The following is a 24,680-nucleotide window of genomic DNA, read 5'->3' on the forward strand; positions in this document are numbered from 1 at the left end:
ATAAGAGAGTTGTATGATTAGAGAGATAAAATGAATCTCTGAATTTAGACAGAAAATACATATTACCATAGTATAAGCTTAGAGAATAAAAGAGCATAGAGAAAATGAGTCTTGGTATGTTCAAAAATTAATTGAAATCTCATTTCATACAATGAACAAACAATTAATTACCTATTTCAAGAAAAATGAGCAAAACAAAATTATTTTGTGCAAATGAGCTGATGATATATTTACTCATTTCCTAAAAAGAAAGTACTAAATATGTGCATATGATGTTTTGTTTTTTTTTTTTGTTCCACCCGATTCACCCTTTGGGGTAATTCAGAATGAGGTTAATTGTGGATAGTTAGGTTTCAGTCCCCTTTCAATTGTTGTTACAGAGGATCAAATAAATGATCCTCCCTACCAAATTTAGCCTCAATCGCCACTACACTGATTTTATGATAATATGAAAACTAGTTGTACCATACGACCGATTTTATGATAATAATTGCCCCAAAAAATAGCCTTTCTAAGGATCTCACTTCTTTAATTGATATCTCTATTCCCTATCAATGTGGACAAAATTACAAGACCTACAAGCCAGAGGATTTTTTTCTGAACAACCAAGTTATAATTTTGGATAAGGTCCTACTACAGTATAAAATAGGCAAAGGAATATTCTCTTACACTTTGGAATCTCTCAAAGTACTTTCTCAACTCCTACCTATAAAATAAAAAAATAAAAAAAAATGGATGTACACTTAATTTGATTATTAATACTGTATTTTTTTCCAATTATACACTAGTGTAAACACATGCCCCCTTATCAACGTAATGCCCGTTTTTAGTAACTTCCAAAACAACGTTGTTCTAAATTTCTAATAAGGGAGGGCGAAACTGAGTTTTTAGAAAAATGAGTGATGTAGTTAGAGAGTGAAATAAACAGCATCAATTTATCAAGTTGTTCTAACAAGGAAGCCGCGAATTGCATCGTTGATACAATGTGCCAGTCTCTTGAAAATTTAGTGACAAGAAAGCGAGAGAGAAGAGCAGGAAGTACAGTAATTGCCGCACAAAAAATTTAGAATGTCTCAGAAAACTCACCATTCCAGTAACATCTGCATTTTTAAGAAACAAATCAGGACTCGATATTTTACAAAGTATCTACATAAAGCAGCAAAATCTATAGCAGAGGGATTAACAGATGCCCAATCTCCATCATGCTGATGATCGCCTCAGAAACAAACTTAGAGACATTAATATAGTGTCTACTTGAGGAACACCAGCACCTCAAATATACAGTCTTACATGACAGAAATAAAAAGCCGGTGATGTACAACTGGAGGGACACACTCTCTTGATTTCAAGTTCTTCACTAGAGAGATCATACAATTACAAAGAATGCGAGTGAGCAGACTGGCTTAAATGATTCCAGTAGCTATGCTAGAAGTTGCGTTGATCTTCAGCGCATTCTCAGGGATATAAGTTACATCTGTTGGCAAAGTGCAAATTTGAATAAAATTTAGTATGTATCCAGCTTGAATAGCTTTTCTTCTAATTGCACATACACAGACGGAAATAAACTGAAAAGAGGGATCTGTTTTACCTGATACTAATTGCTAATAATTTTTTTTCAGACAAATTCAAGTATAATATATTAAAAAACCATGATTTTCAATCTTTCTAGAGGTCCATAATCTTACATTTGTATAACCATAATAATAATAATTAAAAAAAAAAAAAAAAAAAAAAAAGCCCATAACGTGCAAGTTCTAAATGCGTATACAGATATCTTACACTCAAAACAAAGTAAAACAATGATGTCTAAAATCAGATAAACATGATAGATAGATAGATGCAGGTTGATTTATATAATCAATCGCCAAAAAAACTGTAACCTGCAAATTTTGAATGCATATACAGATAAATTACATTCAAAACTAAGTCACTAGTAAGTGCAAATCAGATGCACATGATAAATTGATAGCTTACAAGGAAAAAAAAAAAAGGGTAAAAAACCTCCAAAACAAGGCTGGATTGACTAAATCGTCAATTTACCAAAGATGTGATAATAACTGACAACCTCTCCCACCCGAAGATGAAACAAGGTTACTAAAAAGATGATTCACATTAAACTCTGTTTCATGATGGATGGAGGGAATTTCCACGAATGTTAAAATTAATCTCCATTTCCTTTCTACTCCTAATAACTAAGAAAAGAAGGGACTGGGAACAAGAAATTTTTTTCTAATCACAATTGGACCATGATAATCGATGAACAGAAAAAACAAGGTAGCTACTTTCTGCAAATCTCCATAAACAAGCCATCAATGGATAAGGGAGAATACAAATAGTTCAATCATTTAAGCATAACATTTGACTGGAATATTGTTCACTCTCTTACACATACAAATCCCACTTCCATTCTGCACTTTAACAATTGCACACCTGCCCCATTAGATCTATATTCATATTTTTTTAAATAGTAACTGTTCATTAATTTGAAACAATGAACAATGAAAGCAAGCCATACTTGTTTGGATAAGATTTGAGGATGGAAAGGGAGAAAAGGTAGGGGGAAGGGGAGGGAGGAATCTCCTATTTGGATAACAAAGAACACGAGGGAAGGGGATACAGCAAAAGGATTGCAGGGTCTCCAAATTCTATTGATCATCTTCCTTGGCTCCCTTGATCTGATTCACACAATCCATTCTCTTATTTCCACTAGTCATATCTTTTTATTGGATGTTCTCTGCTAAGTCTGCTTCTCTCTTACCTAACTCCAGCCAGGAATGCCTATGATCAACATCTTCCCAAACTGTATCTTGGCTAACTATGGAGGATTCTGCTTAGGGATGGGTTCTTTCTCCAAATCCGAATTGAGCTCCTAAGCTAAAGCGAGCCCCTCCCCAGCCCCTATTGTCTACAGATGAGGTTCTTTGATGATTGACCTGCTCTTGTGCAGCTTCTTTTGATTGACTAACTTCTAGGCTAATCAACAATCTATCTTTCGCAACTAGGTTGTTCCCCAATTATCAGCCTATCCTATCGAGTCTGGAAAAGAAGCAGTGCTGATGCACTTTTTTTTCATCAAATTCATTCATATTCTTCTTTAACTTGAAAACAAGCCTAAGCACAAGGTTTAGGTTTCACATTGGGATGCTGCCATAGGAAGAAAAATCCAGAACAAGCAAAAATTCCGGAAAATGCAAACTTGTCCAATTTGAGATCCTAGCTACAAGCAAAAATATACTTGCAGCCTGAATTCCCCTGTTTGGATAGCTAAGAAGATAAGGGACGAGTTGTTCTGATCTTGGAAGAGAAGGGTATTAATATGAAAATTTGAGATTATGAGGGAACTTCATCCTAGTTTGTCCCTAGTATAGGGTGAAGTCCTATCCAACATTAATCAGCTACTAAGTTGTCTCAGTTCCATTGAATCACCATGTAACGATTTTACTACCAATAATCACAATAAGCAAAAGTAGTTAAATATGAAAATCAGATTGAGGGAATGCAGGAGGCTTTTTGATTGATGAACAAGGAAGTTTCTTACAAACTGGCTTGAGGCTACCTACCTCCACAAGGTAACTTTAGGTCACTACTATCACAATTCATTCACTGCACAAAAGCTACCTAAGCCTTACCCTTCTTCCCCTTTTTATATGTACACACCCTCACAGCAAAAGCTTTTAAAAAGATCCTACCTACCCATGCCAGCCTTTGTCTTCATCCATCTGAAATTGCAGCTCCACTATCTCTCCTTCCTACCGTGGCTGAGCATTTTGACTCGTTGCACACCATCGACCAGTTCGTAACATTCTAGAAAATGTCACTCTCTCCTGATAATGTGTATTTATTTGTTTTCAAAGTCTATCATTGTAACCCTTGTAATGACAGTAATGGCTTTTCAATTGTTATTTATGATCTACAGGGATGAGAGAGGAGAAGAGGAATAGAGAGAAAATTGGATCATCCAAAGTGGAGGTCTTGCTATTATGCTTTACAACAAGGGTGAAGAAGAGAGTTTTACAACAAGGGTAAAATTGTTGAATCCTTTTTACATAGCTTTGTGTCCCATTTTACTGCCAATTCTTTCTTATTTAGGAGAGATTAGTTTCTTCAAGAATGAAGGTAAAAATTCTCTCCAATTCCCTCCCCTCCATTCCCCTCTCCACTCTATGCTATCCAAACATTGAAAAATTCTTCTCTCCCTTTCCCTTCCAAGTCCCAATCCAAGTATCCAAACAAGCTGTTAGTGTCATAAAACAAATTATATAGCTTTCCAACTGTGTTGAAATTTCCAAACAGATGACAGTAAAGGAGCATTGTAAGAATAAGCCAACAAGTAAGCCTGACCTCTTCCCACCAAAATCAACCCTGAAGCAAAATTTAATTTATTTATATGAGTAAATTTAGCATGCTAACGCAGTATTTTACCTTACTTTTCACCACAAACTTCAGAATGAAGAACAGCAAAGTTTTCTGGAATGACCTGGCCTACAACAAAGACATGGCCAAGTCTAGAGATTTTCCAAAGCAATGCAAGTGTAAGTTCAATTCTGAAAGGAAGGCCAAGGAAATGCCAATAAGGCAAAAGAGAGTGACGCTCAGGATAGCTGCAGCAGGATTCTAAAAGAAATAGAAGTAAATTCAAATTATCGACAAGCTCAAACTCCTATGATCCTATCCATGGGGAAAAAACACAGGAGTGATATCAGAAGAACAAACTCTTCTATGCTCTCAGTGAATGGCCAATAATAATACAAAACAGCTTCGAAATTTGGAGAGACAAAATTGAACTTTATCAAAAATTTGATTAGCATACAAGCATCAAGCCCAATTGCCCAGTTCAACTCAAGCTTGACTAGAGGTTTGGACATGTTGAGTTGAGCTTGCACAAGCAGATTGAAAAACCTTGATTTATATCTACATCAAATGAACTAAAAGCAAGTCAATCCGTCAAATATACATCTATTGTTAACCCTATAAGACTGATGCTTGGAAGAACTGATTTTTCAATTTGAATCACAACATTTTTTGATAAACATTCCGATATGATTTTGCTACGTCAAACAGACTTCACAAAATCTTCAAATAATAAACCAAACTAGAAATGCTAGGTTGGGCGAATAAGCATCTCACCTATTCTAATAAGTTTTATCACCAAAATTTAAAGTTTATTAATCTAAAACACACATAAAATTACATCCCTATGCCCCTTTATATAGGCAATATAAATTCTGGAATATTCTAAGATAATTATTCCCTAAACTAAATCACTAACAAAATAAAAGATAAATAAAAACTTATATCCCTAATAATTAATCAAAAGATACTCAAAGAAAAATAAATATATTCTACACAACATCATTCGGTAGAAACCGAAAAAAATAGTATCTCAGATACGCAGCACATTACAAACATTATTGATTATAGATGAAAAAAAAAAATTGTGACTTTACGAAAAGATAAGTTTCTAAGAAAGTCAATTTTCCTATCTAGACAACACCAGAAATGAGCCAAATGAATTTCATCCCACAGAGCAGAATTCCAACAAATGAGAGATATTGAGAACTGAACATAAGCAACATCACTTGAACCAAACAAAACAACCAAACATTACTATGGTTTACAAGCCTTCTCAGTTGAGATGATCAACAGATTATATAGAACACCTAACAATTTAAAATTATGTCATAACCTTCGCCCACCCTCTTCACCATGTTCAGGTAAATAGACTTAAGAAAAAACAAAAAAGAGATATTAAGTTGATCTATGTTCTCTTTCAAAGATGAATATCATCACCCCCACCACCTTTAGAAATCTTTCAATCACGAGACCTCAAAACATAACTCAGTTTTGTCATTAGTAGGAATATTAAACAAGATAAAGACAGGCAACTAAACTTGGTAAAATAGAAAGGCATCAAAACTGCAAAAAAAGAATAATAATGCTTGTTAATGGTGAATTCACTACTAGATTAATATGGTCTATTATCTTCAATAGATGTTTCTCATAAGCCTTGACTAGGGTGAGAACATTTTAACAAAACATACTACAACAACAACAACAAAGTCTTAGTCCCAAAATAATTTGAGGTCGGCTAACATGAATTGTCATAAGGAACCATTCGACAAAGAAGAAAGGACATAACAAAATAACCAGTTGAGTAAGTTAGAAAAAAGGTTTATAAAGTGAGAAAAAGAAAGAGCATGCAAGTAAAATTTAAGAGAGTTTTAAAAGAGTACCAAGAATAAAATTTAAGAAAGTTTTAAAGGAGTGGTAAAAACGTGTGAGTAAAAAACATAATGATTTGAAAAAACCTTACCAAAGGAAATCACTAAAGTTTATGCAACACAAAATAAAAATAAAAAATATATTGGTTTAAACTACATAATGAGGACGAGATCTCTCCAAACTTTACTCTTTACCATAATCCCTCTCCACCACTCTTCTATGAGCATCAATAAGAAGAGTGAAAAGATAAACATAATGATTTGAGAAAATTTTACCAAAGGAAATCAATTAAGTTTATACAATACGATAATAATAATTAAAAAAAATGGTTAAACTACATAATGAGGATGAGAAATCTCCAAGGCTTAGTCTTTACCATAAAAATATTGGTTTAAACTACATAATACGAATTGATTTAAACTACATAATGAGGATAAGCATCAATAAGAAGAGTGAAAATAGAATCCTTAGTGACAATGAGGCATGGGTTCTTAGAAGAAAGTTGTAACTTACTAGGTTATAGCATAACAATGACCTTTTAATTTGTCTAGCATGATTGTCATGAGACTAAGCTTATCTACTCAAAATCATGAAAAAAAAAATATATACATGTAATTATTGATGTCATTACATTGCTATTTTGTGGCTTTCTATTGAGCATCCACAAAAATATGGAAAGACGCAATACTTTGAGAATGATCCTATTCCTTCATTCCTATAAGAGATGCCACAACATGCGTCTTAACATTGCGATGAAGACCAAATGCTAAAACTCCATATTAAGAGCAATTCCTTCAAACACCATTGATTACATACCTCTCTAATTACCCTTAATACTCCCTTGACTTTCTCATTTTCTACTTCTCAAAGCAAAAAAAAAAAAAAAAAAAAAAAAAAAAAAAAAAAAACCCTGATATTCACATTTCTCAAAAGCCACCCATTCTCTTTAAATTGTTCTTTTCTTTTAAATGAAAGCCTTAGTCTCAAATTGGGATCGGCTTACATTAATCATCATAAAGAACCGTAAGATATAGAAAAGGGGACATAGCAAGATGACCAGTTGAAAGAGTTTGATAATAGGTGTATAAAGTGAGAAAAAGAATGAGCATCCAAGTAAAAATTGAGTGAGCTTTGAAGGATAACCAAGAATGAAATTCAAGAAAGTTTTAAAGCAATGGTAAAAATGCATGGGTAAAAAACATAAAAGTTGGAGAAAAACTTTAGCAAAGGAAATCAATACAGTTCATAAAACATGAATTGGGTAAAATAATAAAATTAAATACTAAGACGAATTAAGCAAAAGTATAAATACAATAATTCAACGTCGTTGACGTGAATTTTCTCCCTCCACACCGCCCTATCCAACATCATAAATTCTTCAATCTCCAAACCACTCATACCCCAACACGTTGCAACTCTTTAAGTCTCCCTATCGGAGCCTCACTTGGTTTCTTTCCTAAATGGCCAAACAACCTTAAGCGATTCTCCCTCATCTTGTACACAATTGATGTAACCCTTACTTTCTTCCTAATTATCTCATTCCTCAACCAATCCTTTCTTGTATGACCACACATCCATCGCAACATACGCATCTCAGCCACATTCATCTTATGCACGTGACAATGCTTTACCGCCCAACATTCTGTACCATATAACAAAGCAGGTCTTATTACCATTCGGTTGAATATACCCTTTAATCTATGGGGCATGCCGAAATCACATAAAAACCCCATCGCACTCTTCCACTTCAACCAACCAGCTTTGATCCTATGAGCTACATCTCCATCCAATTCTCTATCCTTTTGAATAATAGATCCCATATATCGGAAGACCTTATAACCTTGGACAATCTTCCCATCGAAGGTGATCACCCCTACCTCACTGTTTCTCACGCCGCTGAACGTACATTCCAAACACTGTCATACTTCTACTCACCTTCAAAGTCTATGTCCACAATTCCAACTTACTTTCCACAGGACTCCAAAGTTTGTCTCCACAATTCCACCTTACTTTCCACACCTTCTTTCGTCTCATCAATCAACACGATATCGTCAGCAAGCATCATGCATCATGCACCTTGGGATATCATATTGAATTGAACTCATATACACCATAGTATATCATCTTGAAATGAATGACACGATTATCATAAAAAAAAGATGCGTTTTTTGTTGTCTAGTCTAATCTTTTACTTTATTAGTCATTTGTAATTAGGTGCCTTAAGGTATCTCTATGAGCATACTTCTGCAGATTTTTTTATGGGAATGGGCACAAGGGATGGTAAGATAGTGATAGGATATTTGTCAACAAGGATGATAGGAAGAGGAAGAAGGATCATTCAAAAATTTTGAGCCAAGCTTAAAGAACCCCCCCTCCCCCACCCCCACCTAAAAAAACCCTTTTTCTATGCCTAACAAATGTAACTTCATAGAAATTCTTCTTGTTTGCAGAAATATATGAAACTATATTACTCGGAGTCTTCATTTCACCAAAATAGTGCAGGAATTTCAACAATGTAATGTGAGTATACACACTAACAATGTATTTGGATAGAGCAAGGGGAAGGAAAAGAAGGGGAATGGGTGTGAAGGGAAGAGGAGGGTAAAATGATGAGTTTTCCTTCCAAATCTCTCCATTATTGAAAAGATTAATTTCTTACAATTTAATCCCTCTATTTCTCTCCCCTCCAATTCCCTTCTTTCCTCATTTGTTATCCAAATAAAAGATTATCCATCCCTACATTTCCCTTCCTTTCCTATACCTCCATTTCCTTCAATCCAAACAAAGTGTAACACATTATTTGGGTTCAAATCAAGGAAACCTTCACAATTAGCAAATTTTGACACTCATAGTCTCACAAGAGTCTTAGTCACATGCATCTGAAAACATAAAAGGTCCCAATAAAAAAAAATGGAAAATTTTAGAAGGTGACCTCCAATTTTGCAAATTCCACATGGTGAAAATTTATTTTCCGAATTTTTGAGGTGACCTTACAATTTTGATTAATATGTATCCATGACCTTACCATGTAAAATCTAATAAAAATCATTTCTTGTATCCTTCCTCTCTACCAACCCAAACATCACTATCCATCCCGCCAACACAACTTCCACATACCTTGAAACCACAAAACCTGTCAATTCTTGCTATTGATGTGTGTGATTGTTTCATCAAGAGTAGCAGAGGAAGAGGGTTGAAAGAAGAAGACGAAATTGGTGGGGTGCAAGTAATAGGAAGGAAATCCTAAGGAGGTTCAAGGATGATGGTAAAGAGAGATAGATAGTGAAGGGAGGTGGAGGTGATGGAGGAGGAGAAGATTTGAAGAGGGTAGAGGAAGGGGTTTTTATAAGGAAGGTGGGCTGGGTGACTGGCATGGCATAGATGAAGAAGGGGTTGGTAATCCATGGAGGATCGAGATGATTTCTTTTTAAAAAAGAATTTAGCTATCTAAAAGTTTGCAAGTCACAATCTCGAATTTTCAAACGAAAAAATTATTTAACGGAATCTTGACAGAATAAACTTTTTAAGGTCATGATTAATGTTAAATAAAAACACAAGGTCACCATGGGATTGAAAGAAAGATTTCAACCATATGGAACTAGCAAAACTAAATTGGAGGTCATCATTTTGGTGTTTTATTAGTGTATATCAAGATGGATACAACAAGATCCTATTTAACTACTACCCCTGTTCTTTTATGTTCTACTAACTTACTATAGATTAGCGATTTAAGAATTTGTAGAAGAATATGAGTGGGAGTAAGAAAAAGTAAGAAAGAAAATGTTAAAAAGTGGGTTTGTATTTAAAAAGGTGAAGAAAGAGAGAGTATGGAAAGGTGTAATTATTGTGAGGATTGAAGGAGTAACATGGTTACAGGGGTATGCTATAATAGAATGAAGCAAAATCAGTTGAACATAAAAGAACGACCTAGAATGGAAAGTAAGTAAAATTAAAAAGAACATATGAAGAAGTATATTTTTTTCCCTTTGTATTAAACAAATTAGCACCAAAAATGGTCAAATAAAATATATGTTACAATTGAAAAAGAGCTGGGGAAGTATGTCAGTTGGTCCCATGGTGCTCATCCAAGTTAAAAATTAGCAATGCAAAACTTAAAACCTAAACTCTCAGTCCCCAAGAGAAAAAAATGCAGGCATTTGTGTGTTTGAAAGAAAGGGAGAGAGAGGCCCAGTCATATAAATGCAGCACCATAATTACAGGATCAAGTCTCTCTTGAAAATTCATGCAACATTGAGAAATTACACAAAGTTAAAGTTACAAAGAATTCCAAATGAACCAAAGATAGAAGGTCTGCAATATAAAGCACCACACAGCAGAAGCTTGCAATCTGGCAGAAATTATACAGTGGGCAAGCAGATTTAAAGTCACAGAGGGGGCTTCAATTTTAATTATACTAATATAAAGATTACCTTTCTCCTTAACATAAATCTGCAAAGTATCAAGTGTAATTATGCCATCAGTCAATGGAAGCAGCTCAAGCTTGATCTTGGCAGTGGATTGAGAAGGAACACATCTGATAAGACCACAATACACCAAGGTCAAAGCCAAACTCTTACATTACAGCTTAATAAGGTAATCAAAATCAGGATAAAAACCATAAAAGCAGTTTGGTATGTACCCTAACGGAACTCGACTATGCAACCATAAGTGAGTACAGCTCAAAGCAGTTGTTGGAATGACATCAGAAACTGGAACGCCTTGCTGATCAGAAGAGAAAGACTGTGCACCACTTTGTTTGTTATTCTCTGTAGAACGAGTTACTGCGCTTAATCTTTGAGTTGTAGCGATTCCCCTAAATGGGCTTGCTGGTGATGATGGTGTAGAATTTAGTGACAGTACTGAAGGTGGAGGTGCAACAGATGCTGGAGCAAGTATAGTCAACGTAAGATTTTCAGATGTAAGGTTTGATGCCTGAAGGGTCAATGCCTGAAATATTTTAAATCATCAGCCAATGCAATTCTTACTCGAATATAACAAAGATAATTTATAGTTGGTGTCGACAAAAGACCTGAACCGGCAGCTGAGAGACTTTTCCAGTAAAATCCAGAGTTTGATTTGATATTTCAGATGCAACTGATATCATAAAGTCCCGTGAGATGCGTGGTCGCCAATCAGTGGGCTTCTTGAAAAATAGTCTTGATTCTATAGAAATTACACAAACTAACTAAAATAACCATTAACAAAAGTAATCAAATTGGACAAGTTTAAGAGTTACAAGGATTACCAGAGTAGTTACAACGACATGATACCAGTATGGCATACTTGTGAGAAGTAGATGTATTCTTTGTTTCTTCAACAGCTACAGGAGGTAGCCGCATACTTGTTGCTTTGCTTCCAGATTTTGAATGCAACTTAGTAAATTTATCATCAGGTACCTTAGATTTCTTTAAGACTGAAATTGCTGGCTTGAGAATAAAAGAGTGTTCTTCACCTCTCCTGCAAAGAGATGGATTTCCAAACATAAATTTGCTAACAATAAAATTGGCATAGCCATATACAGGATATCAAAAATATCTACTTTCAAGAAGGTAATATCTATTTTGGCAAAATTTTGGTATTCCTTTTTAATGTAAAATCTTTTTTAAAATTGCATAACCTAATGCAAATGCATAATTTTTTTTTTTAAAAGAGTTTGTTATTACTAAGCTACTGAAATTTTCAATATACAAGTAAAAAAATGGTGTCATCCAAAAACTAACATAATCATTCGCAACATTTTTTTTTTTTTTTTTTTTTTGTGATAAAAATTTTCATTAATTAAACAATAAGGCACAAAATTACAATATAGCTTTTTTTTTTGCCTCTGTAATGTTGGTACACGAAATGCAGGGGGGAATATTTGAAATCAAATTTGTTACTCAACTTAAAATATTGGGCAGGATCAGGTCAGATTTGACACACTTTTTCAGGTTGGGTTGTTTCTGAATTTGGGATCCTAATTTTGTGTTCAAGACCCTATTTGTTATCGGGTTGATTTTGGATCTGGTCAAAATTTGCCGGAGGTAACTTGTTAAAAGTAAGGAAAGAAAATATGAGCGTCTCAAATTAAAGGCTGAGATGCTGTTAAAATATTTACATTGAAGGAAGAAAAAAAAAACTTATGTTCACAGCTAGAAAACAGCTAGTGCAGATATTCTAAATCAGCCCTTCTTGTGGCCCCTGCTTTGATGACAACGAAAAAGATTTACAGGTCAAATTTTATGGGACACAAAATTTATGCACCTCTGAAAATGATTACTGATTTCAAAGGAGTGTAAAGATTTATTATTCTTTAGCTTTGAGAAGATCATTGACTTAATTAAAGAACTAAAGAAAGTTTCATTATATCCCCATGTCCACCACATGCCTTCAATGAATGACACACGTCAATTTCATTAATTAAACATCCCTAAATCCACTAATTATCCCCAAATCCCATCTCATGAATCGCCCTCATCTTTATAACCCCTGTCTTTCCTCTCTATCTAACATTTTCCATCAATTCTACCATTCAACCAAAAAAAGTAAAAAGTGATAATATGAAAAAAAAAGGAGAAGCTTCTTCGACTAATAAAAAAAGTTAACCTCCTCCTGGCTCTTGTTAGGAAAGAGGGTGGTGTAGCATTTGATTAATGCGGAACAAGACAAAGAAAAATAAGAAAGAGAAAAAACAATAAAGAAAATGAACAACAAAGACACAAGGATTATTGTGGTTTGGTCAAATTAGATAGTTGGGGATTCAAGAGCTTCTTCACTATAATGGAGAAAAACAACAAGAATATACAAGTAGCCCTAATTTTAATGGCTCTCTAGGGTGTGATCTAATTGATCACCTAAAGTGTCCTTTTATAACATAAGAAAACCTTAATAAAACCCTAAAGTACGCCCCAAGTATAACTCAAATAACCATTATAGAAGAAACATGGTTTTAGGAAACATTCAATAAAACACGTCATGCTTAAATCTGACTTAAAAAACGCCTCACTCGACCAGGAGCACGTCCGTGCCCCTTCCAAAAGGCCAAGGCAGAGGCTCAAAAACTGAAGTATCCGACCATGCGCCCCACAGGTTGAGCACAGCAAATTCTAGCTTTGTCAATTCTTCGTAAAACAGCCACAACTATCTCATTTCTAATAGGAATTAGGCATATGACCAGTCGTTCATATGCTCTTGAAACAAGCTATTACATCCAACATGAATCGCCTCAAGATCACTTATAGATTTAGAGATATGTGCATTCAAACAGCCCTACCAGATTTCAAGTCACAAATAACACCTCCATTCCTAAAGGTTCGACTCACTTTCGGCTTTGGGGTCTATCAAAAAGTTCAACTCACTTTTACTAATTTTGACAACCCCATATTACAACCTTATCCCCTTTACCCTGCAATATTTCCCCCTTTCACTTAATCTCTTACTTATCCACCTTTTTCTTACACCCACCCAATTTTAAACTCCATCTCTCATAGTCTATTGAGTCTATTCACTTTTTTCTTACATCCACTCACTTTTTCCTAACTTTCAAAAAAACAAGAGTCTATAATAATTGTGTCGAACTTTAGGAAAGGGAGGGAATACATAAAATTATGCATGTTTTCTCACAAACTAGTGATAGTAGCAAGGTTATTTATGAAATAAAGATAGCTACATCTGCCAAAATTTTAAACTAAACCAAAATACTATCGACCACAACAACAACAACAACAAAACAAAAAAAAAAAAAAAAAAAAAAAAAAAAAAAAAAAAAAAGAGAGAGAGAGAGATCACGATAAAGAGAGGGTTACAATTGTAGGGAGGAAAGCCATGGTGACTTAGTGAAGGAGATGAGAGAAGAACTGGTAATGAGAGAGTACCTGAGTTGGAAATTGTGGGATGGAAGAGAGGGAGAGAGTAGGTGGTGGCAGTGGCAAGATTGTGGGAGGGAGAAATTGGTAGTGCATTTAACTTGGGGTACTCGAACAAAATTTCCACAAATTTTCCAAAATCCAACAAACCTCTTGGCTATTTCCAGGCTAAGGTAACATATATACATCTTCCAATTACCCAGAGTGTATGTGTGGCCTCATCAAAGGCTTTACAGCAAGAAAGGCCAGAAACAATAGTCCTTTGAATTTGAAATTCCAGCATAACCTTATTGCAGACAGAGATAAGATAAGAAAAACCAAATGAATGTAAATCTAAACAACCACACCGGACGTGAGAAGGGGCACATCACGATGGGTCCACTTCTAAGGCCCACTTACACAAGTAGGAGAGCAATTTTTAAACGGGTAAAGTTGTCGCATAAACCAGCTCCACAAGAGAGAACAGCCACACAAGTGCTTATTAAAGGACAGTGTTCTACCCATAGTCCCATACTACAACACTTGAACACATTTCTTGATATCTCAATCCCCCACCCCTCTCCAAGAAAAAAGGACAAAACTGGCAAATTAAGAGACTGTAAATCTATTCCCTATACAACCAAAATTAAACAAGCTTCAAAGGATAAGAACCTCAGGGCCAAATTTGGCAGACTATGATCATTTCCAGCTTCAATACATGCAATTGGAACAGACAAAGGTGGACCAGCTTCATTTGATGCCTCCTCCAAGATAATAGTTATAGCATCTATGTATACAACAATATCCGGAACATATACTGGACATATATTCTGCAAACAAAAGCAGAATTTTCAAACCACCTGTAATAACATAATGGGTGAACCCATTTATTATACACATAAAACAAAAGCTTGACTGTTAAAATTGACAACGTACCTTAATCTGAACACAAAGCAGATCATCTGTATTGCAGTTTGCAGCAAATGAGTGGATATCAACTGGTTGAATGATTTCAAGCTGCTTTCTCCACCTTCTTCCAGGTATATATATGCCTTCCAATCCGCAACAAACAGAGAACCTTTCAGGCTCTAACGGAACTCCTCGGAAGGACAGCAGACCTAGGCATCCAGTTTTTGGACTCTTCAGGGATTTTTGAGACCCAAAACGATTCCAATCTTCTAAATCAACGTTTGGTTTTGCAGAAGCAGTAGAACCTGATGGTGATGCAGAAGGTGCAGTATTTTGTGGTAGAGACGACATAGAGTAGCTTCTAAAGTGATTAAAAGAAAAAAGCTGTGAACCACTCGAAGCAGAAAAACTCGTTTTGTGGGACGAATTAAGCAAAGGTGGGGATAAAGGTCGATTTACAGGAAGCTGAGAGTTGTCCAAAGGAAGCAACCATTTTAACAATTCCCCACAGGTATTATGCTCTTCTTTAACTGGTAAATCACTGTCTAAAGTCGTAGGTATATCATTATGTTTCTCAAATTGAAGAATCTCTAGTGTAGGATCTTTCAAAGAATCAACACCAACATTCACTTGTAAAAGAACCTGCATCCTTCCAAACAAGAATGGGGATAAGAGAAAATAAGTGAGATAAGAATAAGAAAACAAAATGTCAATTTCAGATCAAATGAAGAATAAATTATACTGTAGGCAATGTAGAATCATACAAACATAACAGAAAAGATGTAAGCAAACAAAGGGAAGCATGAATAGGACAGTAATCATACCAAGACAAAAATTACCAGCGCATATAGGAAACATTCAAGAAAATTCTGCCTCAAGCGTAAGAATTATACAGATTAAAATAAGTCTCATCTTTAGCAGCCTAAAGACACTACATAAAACTGTAAAGAAAAAGCACGAAAATCTAAATAGAGGCAGAAGACTGCCTATATTTCAAGCAGAAAAATTCAAGTTTAACATTTATCATAGAGCATCCTGCTGCAGCCTGAAATGTCCAGACAATTAGTCTCATACAAACTCAATTGCAAGCAAAACAAAACTATAATATCGTCTAGTATCAACAAGAAACATAGTTGAAAGATTGAAAATAATATTATCACATGCAATAAAATTAAAAACAAAAAAATTTCATTACCAGAAAATTTTATTACAAAAAACACGAAAAAAACCTGGAACATATAAAGGTCATGAAATTTGCCCTTATATGAGAAGATTTTTTTAAACCAAAAAACTTTTCATTTCCTCGGTATTATTTACAGTCATATTGTCAAAATTTAATCCATTTATACTACATCAGCAATACTTCACCAACAAATTTACTAATTTTGTGCACACAATAAATTTAACCGACATCAGCCACAAACTCCTTCACACAGTGGCGTCTATAATATCCAAAGAATAGGAAATACAAATTACATAAAGTAATGCAGCAGTATTTATGATAAATACTTTTTGAAGTTAAGAATCATAATGACATGCAGATGCAATAAGATATTTTGAAACATACCACTATATCTCCATTAGCGAGTGAACAACACTTAATAGAATTTCTCGCCACACCACCAGAAGCCCGGGCATCAAACCTTCCACTATCAATTACTGCACTTATAGAGGTTCTTGAGCCAGCAGTTTTATTGTTATCCATACTATCAGTGTCATCTACAGTATCAGGTTCTTCTATTGTGCTTCTGTCTGACCATAGAAGCTCTCCTGCCTCAGCAATTCGCACAAAAAAATGGGATTCCTTAAATCTCTGTAGCAATGTTTGCACTTGTCTTCTATGATTCTCCATTCTAAGGTAAGACTCACTGGCAGATACATCTACTTGATGCCTATTTACATTCTTTGCATCTACATTATCATCAAGCTCCATTGGCTGAGCTCCAGAATTTGATTCTTGTTCTGCAATATTTCCATTTTGGTCCTTGGGACCTTGTGCATAACCATTTTTGTTCATCACAGCAGCAACTTTGAACGGGGTTATGATTTCAGTGTCTTGTTTGGATGCAGACAAGCATGCTAATATATGTACCTGTTCCCCTGCATCATCAGGTATGGGCTCACACTCAGCTTACAGAATGTGCAAACAATAAAAATGCACATAAGAATAGTACGAATCAAGAAAACAAAAGAGGATGGTACCAGGGAAAACAAAAGAACGGTCCAAAGAGTGAAATGATTGTATATCTGGAGCACCATCCCAATCATCAGGCAGTTTCTCTGCAGATCCATACTAGGTATTAGAAACAACGTGGATCAGGAACAACTTACAATCTACAAATAGACCAGGAAAAGGAAAAAAGAGAGAGAGAGAGAGAGAGATAAAGCAACCAGATAGAACCTATCTGAATCGACTATTTGACTCGTTTAAAAAAATACATACACTATCCAGCCCATTAATCATGGTAATAGCATGTCAAAATATTGCAAAATCAACAAAATATAAAGCAAAAGCATAAGGGTGTATCAGAATTTGGCGAAGAAGACAAATGAACTCGTGGTGGATATGACCTTTAACATTAGCATGAAAAGATACAAAGAGATCGACTGACAAGAAATTAGAAAGTCAAAATGTGGCTCTAGTTGTCAGTAAAATAAACGAAATGTACAAACAAACCAAAGCTTGGAAGCAAATGCAATGTTCAGAACCTGCTATAAACTCCCATAACTCACCAAGTAGTGTACCTAAACTAATTCTAATCCGTGTGAGCAACTGAGCACATGACAGATAGGATGTTGCATTGAGCACCAAACAGATTCAAAAAGGCCTTTAACAGGCAATTGTTCAGCATTGTATTTCAACAAGCTAAATTACAGACCTCATGTGAAAATGGTCTGCTTATATGTAGTTGTCAATAAGTTTCCAACAATTAAAAGGTCTTTACAAACCCTATTCAATGCTTTTCCAATGAAGAAGTTAACAGGGAAAACTTATCAATGATCTCAAAACAAAACTAACATAAATGTCACCTTTCCACACCCTACAGTAAAGTTCTGTTCCCCTGTGACACAACTAGCTCTCGGCACAATAGGGATTTCAATTCCCAAACTACACAACTTCTTTGTGACAACAAATTGTTGTTTCTAATTTACTCTTGTATACATACACTAGTGGTACACGCTACCTGTGCTGCATTGGGAATAGAAATAGGGAAACAAAATTTCCCAAAACATCTACGAAAATATCTACATACTTGAAAAGTATGCAAATTAGATATAATGTGACATCTTCACTACTAATAAACAGATTAATAATAGGCAGAGGCAAATTGCGAAAATATAAGGTTCCAACATCAAGAAGAATCTATTGATTAAGGTAAATAAATCTAAAGAGTTGCTTTCCCTAAGGTTATCGGAAAGTATAAACCTCCAATAGGAGAAAATGGACGTATGTACAGTTGTCCACTATACATACGGATGTATCACGCACCCACTACATCCACACTAGCTCATTCAGAGCTCCCCGAATTGAGCAAACGAGAAAAAAATAAAAGAGCACGGTGCATACAAAACGAAAATTGCAAACTAAGATCATCGGTAGCAAATAAATCCAATGCACAAATCATCATCAAATTCAACAATTAAATCTGAATTTAAAAGGAGGAGAGAGAAATCAACATACTATGAGGAATTGTGATCCAGCCTTCATCTTCCATAACATCAACATGCTTATCAGCAAGAGGAGCAAAATCCTTACTAGATGCAGAAGAAATCATTTCAACATTTTCTGCAGTAAACGAATCACGATTACTTGTAGTAGAATGATCCACTGAATTCGACTTATTTTCCGCAATTAATCCTTCTAATGTCGTAACACTTTGAGACGGAGTTTTCTTCAGCCACGGCGATACCGGCGGAAGTTGATCGGCGGCGGCTGCTGGTGGTGCTGCGACGGAGCTAGGGTTTTGCCCCCGCAGCAAAAAGTTCATTGTTCTACTTCCACCACTGTTCTGCAATCAAATTCTATTCAAATCAAAATCAATAACAAATGAAATCATCGCCATTTTTGTTGACATTGAAGATTAATTTGGAATTCAAGCTTACCTCGATTAATCTTCGTTGAATTCTGAAGATTTAGGGATTCAATTGCGATTAAATTGGGGAATTTGGTAAGAAATTGATTGAATTTTTTTTGTCAGTGTTTTGGTGGGCTTGATTCGATTACATTGAATATTGATCGGAGGAGAGAGAAGGTGGAAGGCATGGACGCATGGTGCAGCGCGATCTATCTTGTGCCGTTGGATTCAATCAAACGGTTATAGGCCGTTGGATATGAATTAAGGAATTTTGTAAAGGAAAAATTGATTATTTGACTAATCTTCTTTAAATAATCCCAACTTTTGATTATTTTTTAATAATCTCAACTTATATAGGTATTTTCTTAAAATAATCCGAACTTTTATTTTTGTTGTTTTGTTGATTCTTTTGGGACTATTATTTAAAACAAAAATAAAAGTTCGGTTAATTATTAGAAGATAACTATATATTAGTTGGGATTATTATATAATAATCAAAAGTTGGGATTATTTAAAGAAAATCGGTTAAAATTGGGATTATTAAAATCAATTTTTCCTTTTGTAATTATACACTGCTTCAATTAGCTTTTATGATTTATAATTAAGTTGAGGAAAATATTATACAAAGCCCTTAAGGCTCCATATAAGCATTAAATACACACTAGAAAATCGTACAAATTTAGGAAATCATAAAAATATAAACACTAATTTACGCGTGTTTTTGTCATAAATTCCTAATTTTATACAATTTTCAAGAGTATATTTAATGCTTATACATAGCCCTTAAGGCTACATATAGCATTATCCTTAAGTTTAAACATACTTCGTAGTTATGTGGAATCTTATTGAATCCCCTTTACGTGTATTTTCAAAATATCAACTTTTTATAATTTTTACTTATTTATAATTAGATATATTTACAGTCGAATTTATGTATTTTATTACGAAGTATAAAGTATTATTTTTTATTTTCTTAGGGAAAAGGTTAGTGACATTCAAGGAACTTTGCAACTAGCAAGTGCTCATTTGACTGATTAAATCATTGAATGGATTTAGTATAAGGTTTGACATCATCTGATTAGAGCTAAGGTTGTTTATTAGTGCAAGATTAGACCAAATAGCACCAAATTGAAGACCGAAAAGTTGAAAATTCAAGACTCGAAGATTGGAGTTTTTAGGCTAAGATCAAGATCTGACCAAATCGGCAAAAAGATCGAAAAGTTGAAAATTCAAGACCCGAAGATTAGAGTATTTAGGATAAGATTGAGATCTGACCAAATCAACAAAAACAATCCTAACCCTAATTGGTTCGAAACTATTTTAGACAATAATTTATACAAAATACTTTTTATAATGATATGAAAATTAATTGTTCAATCCTTTTGTGAAAACCTAATATAAAGTAAAAAATGACATAAAGATCATTACAACAAGTTGAAGGAGAAAACTAATCATTCTAAAGGTTTTTACGCATGAAATAGATTTAATCCGATTGAGTAGATCGGATAGCGAAGACCTATATCTAATGGTTTGAAAATCAAATTATTAGACTAACTTATTCATTTTATTGGCTTGAACCAATTTTTAAACTCCCCTAACTAAATGTACTCATACAGACTAATAAAGCAATAATGTACTTGTATTTCATTTACCATGAAAGACTATTTTGATAAGGAAATTAAAGTGGAAGTTATTTAAAATTTCCGTTGACTTTTGTTGACTTCGACCATCTTAAAGGAAGATTGACTTGGGACCTATGCACAATGGTAAGTTCGGCAATACCAACTTATTGGGTCCAATAGTAATTTAGACTCAATAGGCATAAAGGAGACAACTCAATATTGTTGAATCCCACACTGTTAAAAGAAGTAAGGTCAAGCATGTGATATTGTTTTTAACCTATTCAAAGAAGGAACCAATTGGCGCCAAAGAACAAGAAATCGTTGAACGGTTAAGGGGTAGTACTGGAGAGGTGTTCGGGGTAACGTTCTTATAAGATTTGCCTATCAATAGCATAAACTCACAAAGAGAAGGACATCAACAAAAACATCTAAGCATAAAGCATTTCATTTCTTTAAGCATTTCTTTAGCACTTTCTTGGTTTTTCCTTGGCTTAGTAGCCAGGCCAAGCGATATGTAGTTTTAATTAAAATGTACTTGATCATTTCCAATTGTATGAACATAGAGGTACTCTTTTCCTCTTGTAATATAATTCTAATCTTGACTTTATCATTTATTTAATGGAAGGCATTAACATATTTAATCAGTGTTCATCTGTTCATCATTTCTTTAGTTGATTCAATTCTTGCTTAACTTCTCCAAATATTGTGATTTGACTTATTTGTTGTTATAACGTTAGCGATGTTTTCAAAGTGTAATCAGTAACCATAGGGGTTAGAACAATATAAGGTATTTGACTTGTAGATGAAGCACAAAATTTATCCCAACATTAGCTAGGGTATATTTAATATTGATTACTCCATCTTTGGTAAACTAGCTCTTATGTATGTCCTAACATCATTATTATATGTGGTGAACTACTAATTGTAATCCTAAAAAAATAAAATAAAATAAAATAATACTCCATTTATTTCTTATCTTAAAGATTTAAGTGTGCATTGGACCTTTCACCATTACCCATTTACATTATTATATATGTCTTCAAGTTCAATGAAAATGAAAGTCCCTTATTGTATAGTTAATCTATTACGTATATTTATCAAATTTTTATGGGCAAAATGGCGATTTTGATAAACAAGAAGTTAGGATACTATACCCTAACTTAACTTTCCATTTATGGGGATGAATGACGAGTGCATATTAACATACAATTAATTTCTATCCTTAGTTCATTACCCGTCAAAAACAAATAAATTTTTTTTGTTTATTAATCCGTACAACAGATAACTTTTCAACTCTCTCTCTTATTTTCTTCTTTTAAATTCTTGTGCTAACAACCATTAACCAATGTAAGGTTTATAGAAAACTTTACTTCATCTTGTATGCTTAGGAGCACATAGGGACTCATTATATTAAATGTAGACTTGTTGATAGACAATTAAAATTAATTAAGATCAAAACATATGTATAGCTAAACTAATTCACCAATATTCATTTATCCAAATCAATCACTTTTACAAATGACAAATGATTTAACCAACCAAAGAATCGCCCATCCCCTTATAAAAGTACAAAACAAACAATCACTAATGAATAAGCTAGTTCACCACCAAGGACGTTTAAGTTGAACCCAAACACCACGACTAGGAACCCCAGCATGAACCACAAACAACAAGTAAAACCCTGGTGGTGCTGCATTCACATTCTCCGCCACCCTCGCCGTAACCTTATACGCATATGTCGATAACTGTTCCACTCTCTCCTCTCCTAACACCAACAACCTCTGGTTCATCCCAAACGAATGCGTCGTAAAAGGCGGTAACACCATCGTCACTTTAACACTACTCTTACTACTACTACCTCCATTTCCCTCTGCCTCTTCTCTTTTGTACATCCCCAACACGTACGTCACTGACACCATCTGACCGTACGTTACTACCATGCTCTCCGTTTCAACGGCCAATATTGACGGTTGTAATACGGCGTATTGCTGGTCAAGGTACGGCGGCGAGAATGATTCTAGGCTCAACTCCGTCGGAAATCTTACTCCAGGGGTAAAATTGTAATTTGCAAGCGGGTTTGACCCGCCAATGATGACCCGCCCATCGGATACTAGCACTGCAGAGGAGTGATACATGCGGGGTATTTTTGTCGGGTTTAGAACAACGAATTTCCGGGTCGGGTCGGGTTCGTAGGTTCTGTACAAAACCGGGTTTAAAACAGGGTTATCCGCGTTTTCCCAACCGGCGGTCCCATTCCCTGCGCCGTTGATGATGAGTACGTCACCGGTGGGTAACATTATCATATCCGGCATGACACGTGGCATAGGGAGCTTCTCCATGATCCAGTGTGGACTACTGTCAGTGATCACCATACGCCCGCAGGACTGTGATGCTGCCACGTAGACACTCTTGTTATTAGCCAAGTCATAGGACTCCGGCCTTGCGCCGCCGCATATCAAGATTTCGATGTCGGGTGACGTGGAGTTTCCGGCGATAGGGAGGAGGACGGAGGAGCCAGTAGAAGGGTAATTCCGTCTTGCCAACGAGGGCATAATCGGAAACTTTCTGATGACGTGTCCGGTGACGTAATCGAATTCGATAGACCTGTTGTTGGCGAAGATGAAGAGGTTGCCATTAGGGAGGAGGTGCAAGAAAGGGTAGAGGTTGTTCTCCTTGTTACGACCATCCCACGTGTCAACCAGGAACTGGAGGGGGAATCTCCCGCCAAGTTGACCAGGTGGTTTAGGGAAGAACTCGTAGTTGTGGGACCCACGGCCGCCTACGATGATTACACGGCCGTCGGATAGGAGGACATTCGAGGCGTACCATCTTCGGGAGGAGAGAGAGACTTCGAGCTCCTCCCAGTCGCACGGGACTACACCCGCGGGTCGTGCGCATGGGGTGAACGTGCGGATGACCCGCTCACCCTCCGCATACCCCCCGGTTTGGATTAATTTCCCAGTGGGGTCCACCGAACCGGATGAGCACCACGTGTCGGAAACCACCGTGAGAGGGCGGAATGTATTCGAAGCCACGTCGTAGAGTAACGAATGTGCTGTGCAATCGTCGGAGACGCATTTTCCGGCGGGAAGAGAGAGATTAGACGGTCCAAAATCAGTACGATCAAATATCACAATCTGATCATTGTTTAAAAGTTGCATGTGCATTGCAGAAATTCCGACGCTTTTCTGAAGTAAACTCCACTGGCCTAGAGGGATCCCGACGCCAGAGAAAGAATCCTCGTCGGAAAAATACACATCAGGAAGCGTCGGAAGAAGAGGAGAGGAGAAAGAAAGCGTAAAAAAGAGGAGAGAGAAAATCAAGAAAATGGTTTTCTTGATAATAAAACCCGCCATTGTTATTTGTTAAAAGAATGTTGTTAATCCTGTGAATTTCGATGTTATTATTTATATAATGAGCAGAGGTTTATGATAAATTTGGAAAGGGGGTTAATGGAATGAAACACGGGAAATATTGTTAGATTAAAATAAAAGGGTCGGATGATCCGTGAAATTATGTTAAAAATAAATCTAAGTCATCACTCTGTTTTTTAGGGAGGACGAGATATTTGATTAAGTTGGAAGAAAATTTTAAAATTATAGAGGTGGTGTAATTATGGCGCCTTATAACCTTTATTAGGGCTGGCTACTTTATTATTCAGCCTAGCTAATTAGTGGCTTTACTGTTATGGAGCTGTTTATGCCAATGTTACAGCTCCAACTAATTAATGGTTATTATTTTTTCTACAATTTTACTCTCTCAAGTTATTTGATTCGTTAGTCTTTTAAGCTTTAAGGTATGCTTGTATGATGAGATTGATGATCTTGTATATATTTTCGCATACTTTTTCTCCAATCTAACAATGTTTCATGTGTTGATTGTTATTGTTATGCCGTAGGGAGAAATCTGATCAAGATATTTAGATAGTCGTATGATAAAATGATAAGGCAATTAATTTGAGATCGATCTATGAAGTATTTTCTTAAGAATTAAGTGTAAATTGATTACGATCCAAAATCTATTTATTT

General features: G+C 35.3%; 2 protein-coding genes across 4 annotated transcripts; both read right to left on the reverse strand.

Moving 5' to 3' along the window:
• Positions 1-1,039: 1,039 nt before the first annotated feature.
• LOC110698013 lies at positions 1,040-19,302 on the reverse strand. Of its 3 annotated transcripts, none has more exons than XM_021875415.1 (11): positions 19,059-19,302; positions 18,637-18,959; positions 17,157-17,234; positions 16,522-17,054; positions 14,982-15,596; positions 14,718-14,875; positions 11,468-11,679; positions 11,252-11,385; positions 10,862-11,169; positions 10,653-10,756; positions 1,040-1,474 (listed from the first exon to the last, which is right to left on the reverse strand). In XM_021875415.1, the coding sequence occupies exons 2-11, from the start codon at positions 18,941-18,943 to the stop codon at positions 1,404-1,406; spliced, it is 2,520 nt and encodes an 839-aa protein (XP_021731107.1). In that variant the 5' UTR covers positions 18,944-18,959; positions 19,059-19,302; the 3' UTR covers positions 1,040-1,403. The 3 variants fall into 3 exon arrangements, with proteins under 3 accessions (XP_021731107.1, XP_021731106.1, XP_021731105.1); XM_021875414.1 differs by having other exon boundaries at positions 18,637-18,964; XM_021875413.1 differs by having other exon boundaries at positions 18,637-18,977.
• A 2,800-nt stretch (positions 19,303-22,102) lies between these two features.
• On the reverse strand, positions 22,103-24,008 carry LOC110698236 (aldehyde oxidase GLOX-like). Its single transcript, XM_021875634.1, has one exon. The coding sequence runs from the start codon at positions 24,006-24,008 to the stop codon at positions 22,254-22,256; it is 1,755 nt and encodes a 584-aa protein (XP_021731326.1). The 3' UTR covers positions 22,103-22,253.
• Positions 24,009-24,680: the final 672 nt, after the last annotated feature.

This window comes from Chenopodium quinoa, unplaced genomic scaffold (genome assembly GCF_001683475.1).
Source record: "Chenopodium quinoa cultivar QQ74 unplaced genomic scaffold, ASM168347v1, whole genome shotgun sequence".
In the NCBI taxonomy this organism is placed as follows: domain Eukaryota; kingdom Viridiplantae; phylum Streptophyta; class Magnoliopsida; order Caryophyllales; family Amaranthaceae; genus Chenopodium; species Chenopodium quinoa.

Bases quoted from the DNA above. Each gene is read 5' to 3' on its own strand.
- LOC110698013 (XM_021875415.1), bottom strand. From the start codon at position 18,943: ATGAACTTTTTGCTGCGGGGGCAAAACCCTAGCTCCGTCGCAGCACCA. The intron at 17,055-17,156 runs GTACCATCCTCT...CTGATGATGCAG, and splicing joins CCGTTCTTTTGTTTTCCCTG to GGGAACAGGTACATATATTA. The intron at 10,757-10,861 runs GTACATACCAAA...TGGTCTTATCAG, and splicing joins CATAGTCGAGTTCCGTTAGG to ATGTGTTCCTTCTCAATCCA.
- LOC110698236 (XM_021875634.1), bottom strand. From the start codon at position 24,008: ATGGCGGGTTTTATTATCAAGAAAACCATTTTCTTGATTTTCTCTCTC.